The sequence below is a fragment of the Gallus gallus genome, chromosome 9, assembly GCF_016699485.2.
Source record: "Gallus gallus isolate bGalGal1 chromosome 9, bGalGal1.mat.broiler.GRCg7b, whole genome shotgun sequence".
In the NCBI taxonomy this organism is placed as follows: Eukaryota; Metazoa; Chordata; class Aves; order Galliformes; family Phasianidae; genus Gallus; species Gallus gallus.
Genome location: NC_052540.1, coordinates 9,915,664 through 9,928,380, shown reverse-complemented (window position 1 = coordinate 9,928,380; position 12,717 = coordinate 9,915,664). Strand labels below are relative to the sequence as shown.

Below are 12,717 nucleotides of genomic sequence, written 5' to 3'. Positions count from 1 at the left end.
GGCCGCGGCGCGTGGCGGCGGTGCTACAGCGCCACCTGGCGGCCGTCGGAGCCCCTGGCGGGGGGCCGCGGGAAGGACCCGCTGCTGGCGCCGAGGGCGCTGCGGGCCGCGGGCTGACGGGGGCAGGGGATGGGGGCGCCGCCGCCAGTTCCAAGTCACGCTCCCAGACCCAGCAACAGCCTTCCCCAGGGCTGCGCCATGCCTCTGCTACCACCTCAGGAAGCAGCGGTCCTTCCTCAGAATTCTCACTGCACACACTGGGACCGTTCCTCGTGCAAGATACCATGAGTGTCTTATGGGCAGAGATCACAAATGCCCAGTGCCTGAAGGCCAAATCATTGAGTGGAATCATGGATTCCTTGGAGGTGGAAGGGACCCACAATAACCAGGGACAGTCCTGTGGTGCATTTTGGTACCTACATCACCTTGTGGCACTAAACTTTAAAAAACTAGCCTGGATTACTGCTTCATAACTTGAGAAATGTTTCTCATGGCCGTTTTACATTAAATAAAATAAAATAAAACCTACACATAGCAGAAATGCTGCCGAATTTGAGTGAGGCTTCAAAACCCTGACTTTTTGGTTATGCCGACTTTCCTTCAAGAATAACTGCTGTTGATTGTCACACCTAATTATACAGGCACAAGAATAATGAGGTATAGAAATCAATGTATGCAAGAATATGGAGTAAAAAAAAAAATCTCTACCCCTCCTTGAAAATATCTATTTCTTAACTTCCTTTCATAATTCAAGATATTTCATCACACATTAATCAAAACATTAAAATTCAATAGATGAAGTAATTTCGGATAACCCAAACATCACCTGACTGGACTGGACTGCCTTCACAAAAGGGAGATGATCACCAAATCCTTCTGGACTTCCAACTCGTGACCCCTCTGCCAGGACTGCTAACAGATGGAGCCGTGCACTTCAGCAGATGTGCATGCGGTGCTTCTTGTCCACAAAGATCTGGCTTTGGGTAGTAAAGGCATAAATATTCTGATCACTTCAGTTATATTCATCTTAAAAATCTCTTTCTATGCTTATGGATGCATCTCTTAACTGATAATACCATTAAAAAGCAGATCAACAGAGGAAACAAAAGATCTTAAAATAACTACTTCCTAGTCAAACTTGTCATTAACTTTAACTCAGTTACTTGTATCTCATCATGTATATAGATATAGATCAAGAAAAGAATCATGGCACTTCTGAACTTAAATTAGTGAGAATAGGTGTAATCCAGAAAGTTCAAAGTGCTTTTTGTATACATTTTCTTCTCTTATTTGCATAATTCTACTTTGATAATACATGGCATTTTTATACCTTTTTGCACAGATGTTTATACATTAGATATATCTTCCTAGATCAAAAATGTCTGAAACCAACACACATTTAATTTCTCCTATGTAAAATGTCAACTGCCTCCAAAAATAATTTAAAACAAAAAGGAAAATAATCAACCTGATGTAGTCTCTCCCTCCCTCTCATTTAACACAATCTGTCTGGCCATCTCTAATTTTTCTTGACAGGAATGGGAAGGAAACTGGTTGTAGTTCTCTTTAGTTTGGAAGAATTCATATGAGCAAGCTATGAAGCATAATGTAATTACATTTGGGTGCCATCAAAATGTAGCACGTTGGTCATATATTTGGCAGATGTATCATCAACAACACTGATTTAAACAATTTGGCAATGCTAATGTTAACCTGCAACCATTCCCTGCGCTTTCTCATTTTATGATGCTATAAAGCAGTTTTTCCCGCACAACTGGTGATAAATGAAGCAGGAAAACAAGTGGCTCAAGTGCATAGGAACTGCTCTGGCATTGTCAGTGTACCTATAGCAAAACAACCTGAAGTCAGCAGAATATACAACGTGGTCAGTAATACGATTACAATCCCCTCCCTCAGTTTTCTCTACCTTTCTTCTTGATACAAGAGGCCATCACTCATAACCAGCTTTGCTGCTGGGCATAACAGTTGAACTGAAATACAGCTCTGAGTTTGTTCTGAAAGGCTGTGAAAGACTGAGATGCCCTTTTGTACACGTGAAATTGCCAAGGAGACACACTGCTTTCAATATCAGGATGAAAAATGTTTTGAAAAAGTAGATTTTCTAAAGTAGAAACGAGGTAACTTCTCATCTTGGCTTGCTTTGCCTTGTCTGCTGTTACAAATAAAGAACGTGCACTTGTACTGGGCCATGCAAGTTGTAGAGCAATTACGATACAAGTACCTGTGTATATTTTGCTTCAAAGAAAGACAGTAAGTTTCCTATCTAGTGAATAATATGTTGGTTATTTAGCATCTAAAGAGTTTATAGAATCAAGATTCCAAGAAGTTTTGAAGAAATACCGTTCGGAAACTCTGGAATTCATTTGTTCCATATACATACACGACATTATGAAGGCAGCGCACAGGAAAGTGGCACCATTTTAATCCACAAATAAAACTTAATTATTCCACATAGGGTAGGGAACGACTGCATTGGTTCACATCATTCAGACTTTGCTGAAAATGTTCTAAATTGCTGATTTAATAGAGGAATTTGAACTCATCACTCAATGGATGATTGTTCAGAGAGAATTATAGCTGCACAGGCAACTGTAAGCTATAAAATGGTGAAAAAACAGCTTGTTTGGCAACTGTGAGTGGGGTGGTACATAATAGCAGGTATAAAAATTTGGACTTGTTTTATTTTATGCAGTTTATAATCAATTGTATTTCTGCAAAAATTTTACAGTAAGATACTGCATCGTTCACCAAGCATTTATTCTAGGTTCTGATTGTGTCCAAGTCAAAGAATACTCACTGAAAGCTCCAAGTGTTTTGACACCCAATTTCAAAAGAGAAAAACTTGCACAGGTTTCTTCTTATTGTCCTAATCCCAATTCAACTGCATATACATACTTATCTTCCCCTCGTAAGATCATCTTCATCTCCTATGCACCTTTTAAAACTGTAGTTCTTGCACAGACTGTTTTGGAAGAAAGTACAATTATGTCTTTCATAGATTTCATGACTTTTGAAAACAGAAGCATTTGAAAATGACCTGACTTGTGTTATTTTTCCTTTCTTCTTCCCTCATACAACATTTTTGAAGTTCTTTTTCCCCCTGCAGCTTGCTTACTCTGAAACATAGAATCTGAGGTTATTTTTACTAATAACAAAATTGTTATGGGAATGTCAGTTTTATGATAATGCAAAGAACAGTTATGTAAGTATGTGTGTATCTTGGCCAACTAATTTGTGGGCTGAACTGTATTAGTACACTTGCTGTTTGCTCTGTCAATAGAATAATGTATATCAGAAGTCTTAATACAGTGTCAAATTAATTTATCTGCCAAAGAAAAGAACTCAAGCATAGCTCTCTGCCAGAATTGTTCCTTAAACTCTAGATCATCTGTGTCTCTGTGGCCTTTTATCAATAGGAACATGCTCAACAGTGCCATTAGTACCAGTATTAATTATACTACTGTGGTTATAGACAAGACCTCGCTAAGTGCACCTGTGACAAAACCACCTTAAGGTTTTACTGAAGCTGCCTGAAGCAAGTGCCAAAATGGGACATACTTCGATGATAATATGTAGTTTTTGTGACAAGTCTGAAGCAGGCATCCAGATATAAAAACTAAATAAAAACAGGAATTTGGGAAACATACTGCATTCGTGGAACAGATTGAATACCACTTTCACAGTGGGAAGGTCTCGTGCAGGAGACTGAAGTCACAGAAATACTGCTACCAAGAGTAGCAAACTAAGTTTAACAAGAAGTGCATTCTGGCCATTCTACCTATACTGCAGTGTTCATATGTGATCAGGGATGAATTTTACACAAGTCTGGGTAAGAGTTCAAGGATTAACAAGTACCAGAAATTCAGATTTAGTGCTTCACATAATTCACATTCAGTGAAATGGATCAAAAGCCAGTATCCAGAAGGGAAATCCTTAAGAAGTTTTTACAAAAATAGTTAATGACTGTGTGTGGGAACCTCTCTGGAAATCTAGACCAAACAGCTCCTGGTTTCACTGAACCGCTCCATTAGGTCTAAATCCTTGAGATGTCTCCATCCTTTATACAACACTCAAGCTCATCCACGACTGCTGAATCCGAGTCTCGAGGCCAACACCACAAAGGTCCCAGATGACTCAAATTCCAACAAATACTGCACTAAAATCTTGTTTGCTAATTATTTTATTCTGTAGTAAAGCTCAGTTATTTCTATTCCCTCCATATAGTGTGAATTTTCAAATTCAAAGCTCATATTCCCTTTATTAACTTTTTAACAAATAAATTGTGAAGACAAAATTATACTTATTTTAACTGAGGTTAGCTGTTTGTGAATGGAACTACATTCTGAACTGAAAAGGAGGTTGTCTTCTTGTAAAGACATAGAGGGGCACTCTTTAATTGCATTTCTATACAACGTATAGAACCTTGCTGTCACCTACATGGAAAGGAGAAGCTGAAATAACTTACCCTTCTTTTGTAGAATACGCCTTAAGTCTAAGTCTAAGGATAAAACTGTATCATAAACATCACATCTGAGTATGATTGTAGATACCTTGATTTTTGTAGGGGAGTTTCCCTTCACTAGTTCTACAGCCTGCAGACTACTTGTCATCTGATGAAGGCTTGTTTCTCTGTCACCCAGCAGCAGCGTCAAAGGGTCTGGGAGCAACATAGCTGCAGACTGTGTTTAACATGTGGAGCTTCCACCCCCATGCTGCTAGCTGGCTCCTGGGGCAACCCTTCTGTAGGTACAATGTTCTCATGTTCATCTAGGAGGAAAACATTCCATCAACAATCTGGCTGGCTTTGAAGCCTTCTGCTTTTTATCACTCTTTGCTCCCTGACACAGTGCATTTTTTCCACTCAAACACCAGTGTGGAGTAAAGCAGGGGATATCTTGCACTTTTGAGAAACCAAATTCTTCTGCAGTGCTATCTCAGCAGGACTGGGTAAGCAATTTTTACCTTTAAATACTCAATTCAAGTCACAGTAAATTGAGCTGTTCTATGATTTGTCTTTTTACCCTGCTTAAGAAAGATAACCAAAAATAAAGGATGAGAGAGAATAAAAGCCACAGACCTTTAGAGCAAACTAATTTGTCTGATGGGATTAAAAAAGGCATGTAATGTTTCTAAAATGTTTTTATGAAGATTCCTATCTTCCTTTTGGTGAAACTTAACTACACTATAAACACACAACTGCCACAGCATTTGCAATACTAAATAAGCTAAAATAATTATGACCGCAAATCGTTAAAAGCTCGGTCATTACAACTGAATGGACATTAAGATTGGGCTGTAATACAGCTTACCTGAGAATTAATTAAAAATTTATTCCAAAATGTCTTGACAGTTTGTACTCTTTAACTCCTAATAACAACTTCCTTATCAGCAATATGTGACAACAGGTCAGCTCTCTGTACAAGGAAATAAAACATCAGACAGTAAAACACATTACTACAAAGTTACCTTCTAAAAACACCTAAAACAAATGAAGGACAGTAGGTGACCTAAAAAATCTTTTTTTCCATATGCAATCTGTTTAAAATAGTTCTGATGTGTATATAACACTGCTGATAAATAAATGAAGGAAATTCATTATCTAACACCAGAGTTAGATATCCTTTCATCCATCAGACTAGATGCTGTCAACACATTTTAGAACTGTCACGTTACTGACACCTCTTATGTACACTGTCATGCTATTAAGCAGCACTTCTCCAGCCACAACCCTAAGTCAGACTGCAGCGATGCTGTAGATGACCACACAAGACCCCTCAAATTAAAGTTGTTTTTTTTCCTTCTGTGTACTAGATATTTTGTTACAACCAACTCCTCTATGGAAACTCCTATTTAGTCAGCCTTCAAGTCACCATTTTCAAAAGCCAGGCCTCACAGCAAGTGCAGAGCGTATCTCAAGTTCGTTGAAATTTATTTATGAGTTATTCTCAAGCAATGTTACAAAACATTTCAATGTCCTGATAAGAAAATAAAATTTAAATAAAAATACATTCAACAATACATCAGCATAATACAAATTAAAACTAATGATAATTTACAATCCAAACAGAACTAATTACTGAATAACATCGTGTTTCTAGACTAATCAAAATGAAGGCAACTTTTATTATTAATCATCCTACTTGTACCTAATTAAATTCTAGAACATCTACTGTGTTTTGAAACATTATAAAAAATGAGAAATTAAACCCTACTGGTCACAAATATTCAATGGCCTTTGTTCTTTTTCCTAAATATTCCAGTACCATCAAAGAAAAAAGTGCATTTTCTTTATTATTATTAACTCTTTTTTTAAAAAAAAGTTCCAAGTTTCTCTTTAATTTGGATTATGAAACCTTTAAAAAACAGCCCCAAGGAAGACACGCTTTGCCACAGTGTTAATCAATGTACAGCACAAACTAACTTGGACAGATAAAAGCACTTCGTTTTTGTTTAATGGCCACTTTTTAATGGCAATTACGTAGAACCAATTTACCTTGGCAAAACACAATTCTTGGCATCAATGTGATTCCCACCACTCCAATTTCAGCGGTTGGCAAATTAAAGTCCCTTCAAATACATCAAAATTGTTTAAGTAAAGGCAAAAACAGTGGAGGTGACTGAATGATTGCGGCATTGCAGATACTAGTACTAATTCCTAGACATTCCATCATGGTTTGTATGGTTTTAAAACAAATAGTTATTTTAATAATAGTTACATTCATTCAAAAAAAATTTCAATCTTGACTTGCCAGTGTGCTTCTATTACAGAAAGCCTCCCTACAACAGTGTTGCAAACATATAGTAATTGAAACAGCTTACAGTTTTCAAGCATTGTGGATTTCTACTCTATTTGTACGTCACATTTCTAATTAATTTGGCCAAAATCATGATTGTAAAACAAAACAAACCAACAAATAAACAACAGAAGATCCCACAGCAAATGATCCAAAAAGTACCACATATAGTTATTATTAAAAATAGTATTCCAAGGAGTACCATTATATTTAATACTGATGAAGCAAAGTTGCCATCTTTGCTTCTTCCTTGTTATATACATGTAAGTTCTTTCAGCAGAAACCTAACTTCTCAGATGAAATGAGCAAAAATTAATCTTACAAGAGTCAAGAATGACAGTTTAAAAATTGTGTTAATTGGCAAATAAGAATTCATATAACTAAAGATATAAAAATATTCACTGAAGCATTGTTTAAAGAAAAACAATGTTGATCATTGAACTGATCGTAACAAGCAGATACTACAAAGTATCTAAAAATAATCTGGGATAGTCCAGATATCTAAAGTGCTTTGAGTGATTATAATAGAGATTGTTTATTAGATCTGTAGTCAAATAGTGAACTGAACCTAGCTATTTTTTTTTAAATCAAAAAATCATAAACGGGATGATGTAAATTGATTGGTACTTAACCACAATCAGTTCACATTTGAGTTTGTTTTTTATCTGTAGGCAAATTTTTTTTTAAGAACACTGCTACCCTGCATTTGTGTTCAGTTTAAGAAAAAAATATGTACCTTAAAAAAAGTACCCTAGAGGAAATTGATAGTGGTCTCATGTCACTCCATATACTACTCACTCCAAATGTAAACAGGAGGCATAATAAAAGTTCCCTGATTTCTTCTTCTTTAGTACTTAAAAAGCAACAAGCTAAACTCAGGTGTCCGCTGTCCAGATTATCTGCAACATACTGCTTGTTTTTGTAAGACTTCAGCTGTAGTTAAACCAAGTTCTGACAACACCTAATGTAAGAAAAAAAGAACGTCAAATGAGTTGAGTGTGAAACTTCAGATCTTTTCTATGACAGAGTATCTTGGCATTTCTACTTAAAGATTGTTATCAGCAGGGCAGGCACTCATGGTAAACTCATACAAGTTTGCAGTACATGCATTAAGAGATGCGATACAACCAACAAATGCCATGTTGATTTTCTTCCATTAAAAAGCTTATTTGTTTAGAAAATTCTTTCCAATAAAACAGCAAACAACTCTTAGATTTATTCACATTTGTTACTTTCAGAACCCGGAACTTCAAGTTCTTCAGCAAAATGAGAATAAACTTTCAAGACCAGATTTCGAAGTAGCTAGCTTCCTATTAAATATTAAATAGATTGTCAACACAACTAGCATCTATGTTCATTATTAAATACTTTGTGAAAATGCACATAATGAACTACAAAATTGAACAAAACAGAAGAACAAAACACTTGAGAATGTTTCCAGTTTCTTTTTTATCCAAGTGTCCCATAGTTGGTTCTGGTTAGGAAACCTTTCCAATTGGATTTTTTCTGGAAAAAAAAAAGAAAACATTACATGTAAATATTTTTAATGGCTACCATTTGCTTTTTAATCCTTTCATACAGTTTTTACTCATTAAGAAAAACTATTTTTCACATAATTTCTGGATGTCTGTAATTTGCATAAAGCCTTACGTACTTGCCATGTGAAACACATAAACCATTTGTCAATTTTTCAGAACAACCTGAGCCCAATATCAAACTAGGAGAACTGTTGAAGCATTCTTTCTTCTGAATATTTAAACATTACTGACACAACAAAGAAAACACAAAATTTGACCAGTGTTCTTCTGAGGTCAAAAGCTCAGATTGAGGAGAATTGAAAGAATCAGCTCTGGAGCAATGATCAACTTGAAAAGATTCTTTTAAAATTCAATTTTAAAAGACTACATTTATCATTGAGCATGACAAGAGAATTTAAAGCACAACCTATGTAATAAATGTATGTTTTCTGTATAATTTTTAGTTACACAGACCCCGATAATGTGACTTTCTTAACTGACGCTTGATAAAAAGAATTAGTTAAGAAAAGCACTAGAAGGTGGTCAGACAATTTAGCTCCTTCACTGAAATTTGATAAGACAACTTAATATTTGAAGGAACATCAGAAGGTTAGCAGACAGTTCGGGTTACCACGTGAAGTGCACACAAACTTGAAATTGCAAGAAAAAGACAGACTCATTGCTTATGAGAACCTCAACACAAACACAGATGAAAGAAGATATTCTTCTGGCACGAGCTATCATCTATCAACTGGTGAAGAGCTGCACTATTACAAATAAAGGAAATGACATCCCTTATTTTCCTCTGTGTCTAATACTAATTTTGGTTTAGTTATTGCTATCTGAACTTTTTTTTTCTTAAATTTTTGTTAATACATATTTATATGTCAAAATTCTTTAAAATACTTACTCACTACCATATTCAGCACTGGACGATCTCTTCTTTTGGTATTTTTCATGTGATTCATTCAGCTTTTCTACTGTATCTATTATCTGTTTAAGTGTATGAAAAGTTGCCACAGAATCTTCAATTGTGAAGTTAGAATAGTCATCTGGTTCTTTCCGTGGACCCTGATAGACAGCTATGCTTCCACAAGCCTCTGCAAAAATAATCACAAAGTCCCAATTAGATTTTGGTTATGAATAAACACATTTAACTCTTACCATGTAAATGAGGATTCTGAAATTCTGAAAAGTGATATTACTCTAGCTTATGCAAATAACAGATTGAGACAGAAAACAGTATCAACTAGATGTATTTGTGGTTCTGTTGCTTGTTCTCCACTTGTTTTGCATCCTGATTATCCAGCTCCCTCCTAACCAAGAAAATCTTTCTTGTAACTCAGCTACATGGCTTATAATTCATTTCATAGCCAGGAAAACGAGAACAGAGACAGAAAAGCAAACGACTACACTTGCTACCTTTGTTTAGAGTATTTCAGAATTTTCTATATGCAAATTCAGTTAGAATAATGCACACACCTGATGTCTACTGCTAAGAAATGACTGAACAATGTCTGTTACTAGAGTACTAAAGACAAAATATGAGAACTGCTCTGAAAATAATGCCTCCTATGTTATTATATTGACCCATGACAGAGGCAGATGGTGGTATGGCAATAGAAGTTGAATCTTTCCACCAATATCCCACTACTTTTTGTTGCTATGTGACAGATGGCAGCAGAGGGGAAGTCTGACAAAGTGGCGTCTGACATCAAACTGTGTATGAAGCCAAGGTGTGCCACTGAATTCTCCTCCAGGCAGAAAAATGGCACCCGTGGACATTCAGTAGTGCTTGCTGAACATTTATGTTCAGTGGACGTCAGTACAGCAAGGTATGAGGAAAAACAGTGTTTTGTAGCTGAGAATTTGCTCATAAAAATATTATCACTCTTTATATCTGATGTAGTTTTCATGGAAATAAATAGGAGGCATTACCTACATATATTCTATCTCCAGTCTGTTATTTTCCAGTAAATAGTTAAGACATCAAGTAGATGTTAGAGACCTAAAGAGTTAAGAGCTGAAAAAATACAGTATAATTCTTCTGGATTACTACTTGAGTACCTTCCAGCTTCTGAAGTTTAGACATGTTGATGGTGAAAAGTGAGTAAATTCTTTCCGTCTCTCTGTCTCCATCAATCTCAATTTGAGTATCAGCAGGAACATCTCTAAAAGGTGAAAAAACAGAAAATGAGTAATCCAAGTTATTCTCTGAAAGTTTGAAAGCAAATAAAAATTGATTACATTTTAATAGGCTTTTTAATATGCCTATCACTGACAGCTTCACAATTCCTACAGAAAATTCAGCATTCATTGCAACTCTTATAGAAACAGGAGTACTTTTGAGGGCAATGGACAAAGTTGTCCTAAAAAACCCTTTTCTCAATAGAATTTATTATTCAATATACCGAGACAAAAACATTTTTAAAATATCTAAGATTAACTGTTATTAACTGACAATTCAATACAGCTTTTAAGATCTGTTTACCTTTCAAGTATTAATAGAACAAGAGCACAAGGTGATTTCTAAACCATAACAGACAGACAGAAACAAGTTTTTTATTAATGTGAATCTTCTAAGCTTTTAAGAAATGTAATAGATGAATGAATCAATTAACACAAAAAAGTACTATATACTTAATGAGCTATTTCTGCATTCCACTTAACCTCTGAACAAACTTGAGAAATCCCACCTGTCCTTATTTGCACTAGATGTAACTGCTCTCAAAGGAAGAACTATCACCAGCTGAAGTTTTAACATAAAGTAGGTAACTACCACTGATGTTTTCCCTCCAACAAGCTCTGTATCAATCGTCCTCTATTACAAGCATAGAGGACAAACAGCTAAAAATGCCAGTTTCAAAGGTGCTTTGAACAGCCAGCGATACAATACAGACCCACATGATACCACTTAGTTCACTCTAGTTCAGAACACAGCCAGCAAGAGAAAAAAAGGAACTGATAATAGACAAATAAGCAGACCATTTCATATATCAAGCTCTTTTTCAGCCAAGGAATACCACACATGGCATAAAACTTAACTGTTATGGTTTCTCCCAGATCTCTATGCTACACACTTCCAAAACTACTCATAACCAAAATTTCTACAGATGACCAATGTGGTACAAGCACACGAGGCAACCCAACTGTCAACAGAAGTTTCATTAGCTATAAAATACATTATTCAACATAGAACAATGAACCACTCAGTATTTCTGATCTACATGCTGAATTGGCTACCTTTAAAATTACAAAGTGGTGGATAAAATAGATTTTAGTACATCTAGTACTTCACGTCCACGTTCTTAGTAACTTGCTAAGGCAGACATAAAGCCTTGCCTACAGGTTCTCAAGTTGTACAGTGAGTCATCTGCGATCAGTCTTACTAAACATACACATTTTCATTTGAGAAGCAACTTACGCAGTGCAACGAGCACAGCCCACTGTGTTCTCTACTGTAGCCTTGCAGCAAAGCCAGTTGCCATTCAAAAAAGCTGAAGGGTGGTAAAAAGTAAGTCTCTTCTGGTTGCATCTTGTTACTCGACAAAGAGCTTCTATCCACTCACTAGCTTCTACACAGTTATTTGCTTGGATATAGAGTGGCTTTTCTCCATGTAGTACCTGAAACATCTGTAGAAGGAATGCAATAAATGCAATTCTGCTCAGTAAATAAACTCTAATTATTGATCTATTTTGAATACATCCAAAATAAGTTTCAAATCTCATGCAATTCAAAGCCAAATTAAGACTAACAGTGAGATAAGAGAAAAGGAAAAGGACTTTTTACCTTTCGCATTTTACTGTAGAATCCTAAAAAAAAAAAGAACCCAACACAAAACCAGCTGCATTCAACTCCTTCATCCAAAACAGTCTTTAATAATAAGACAACAATGTTCTCCTCATTCAAGTCTCTTTAGATGTGACCTCAGATTTTGTACTTTATATCCTAAGAATAATAGGAGATTCCCAGAGTCTCTCCTTTCGTCATGCTCACCCTAAGTAACAGCTGTATTTCATCACTGCCTCAGAATTTTGGATTGATGTAAGGACAGAATGTGCTACAGGTCCAGAATGAGGCTGTAGGAACAACTGTCTCAGATTATTATTGTAGAATTTCTCATCAAAAGGAATAAATACAAGTTAGGTAATATTACATTTCATTACATCCGAACATAACGCTACAACATACATACTACTACTACCATACACATAAGTGCTCTGTCATAAGATCACAGTAGTTTTAACCTGCATTCTAGGTACTCAGAAAGGGGGGCATGTCCTAAAACCATTCAGAAAAGTTGGCGCAGAAATCTGAATCCCTAAGTTAAGTTCTGTATTCAGAAGAGTCAAAAGACTGAATACAACCCTTTTCTCCCCTCTAA

General features: G+C 35.9%; 1 protein-coding gene across 5 annotated transcripts in view; it reads right to left on the bottom strand.

Moving 5' to 3' along the window:
- Nucleotides 1-5,920: 5,920 nt before the first annotated feature.
- Nucleotides 5,921-12,717, bottom strand: part of RASA2 (RAS p21 protein activator 2) — a 42,252-nt gene continuing 35,455 nt past the window's right edge. For 3 of the 5 annotated variants that reach the window (XM_040705538.2, XM_015276887.2, XM_025153340.3), the window contains 4 exons: nt 11,757-11,965; nt 10,400-10,503; nt 9,243-9,432; nt 5,934-8,321 (listed from right to left, as the gene is read on the bottom strand). In XM_040705538.2, the coding sequence (XP_040561472.1) occupies nt 8,294-8,321; nt 9,243-9,432; nt 10,400-10,503; nt 11,757-11,965 (531 nt within the window). In that variant the 3' untranslated portion in view covers nt 5,934-8,293. Of the gene's footprint in view, nt 8,322-9,242; nt 9,433-10,399; nt 10,504-11,756; nt 11,966-12,329; nt 12,413-12,717 lie in introns of those variants that run through there. The other 2 variants (NM_001012929.2, XR_005862089.2) reach the window with 2 other exon arrangements.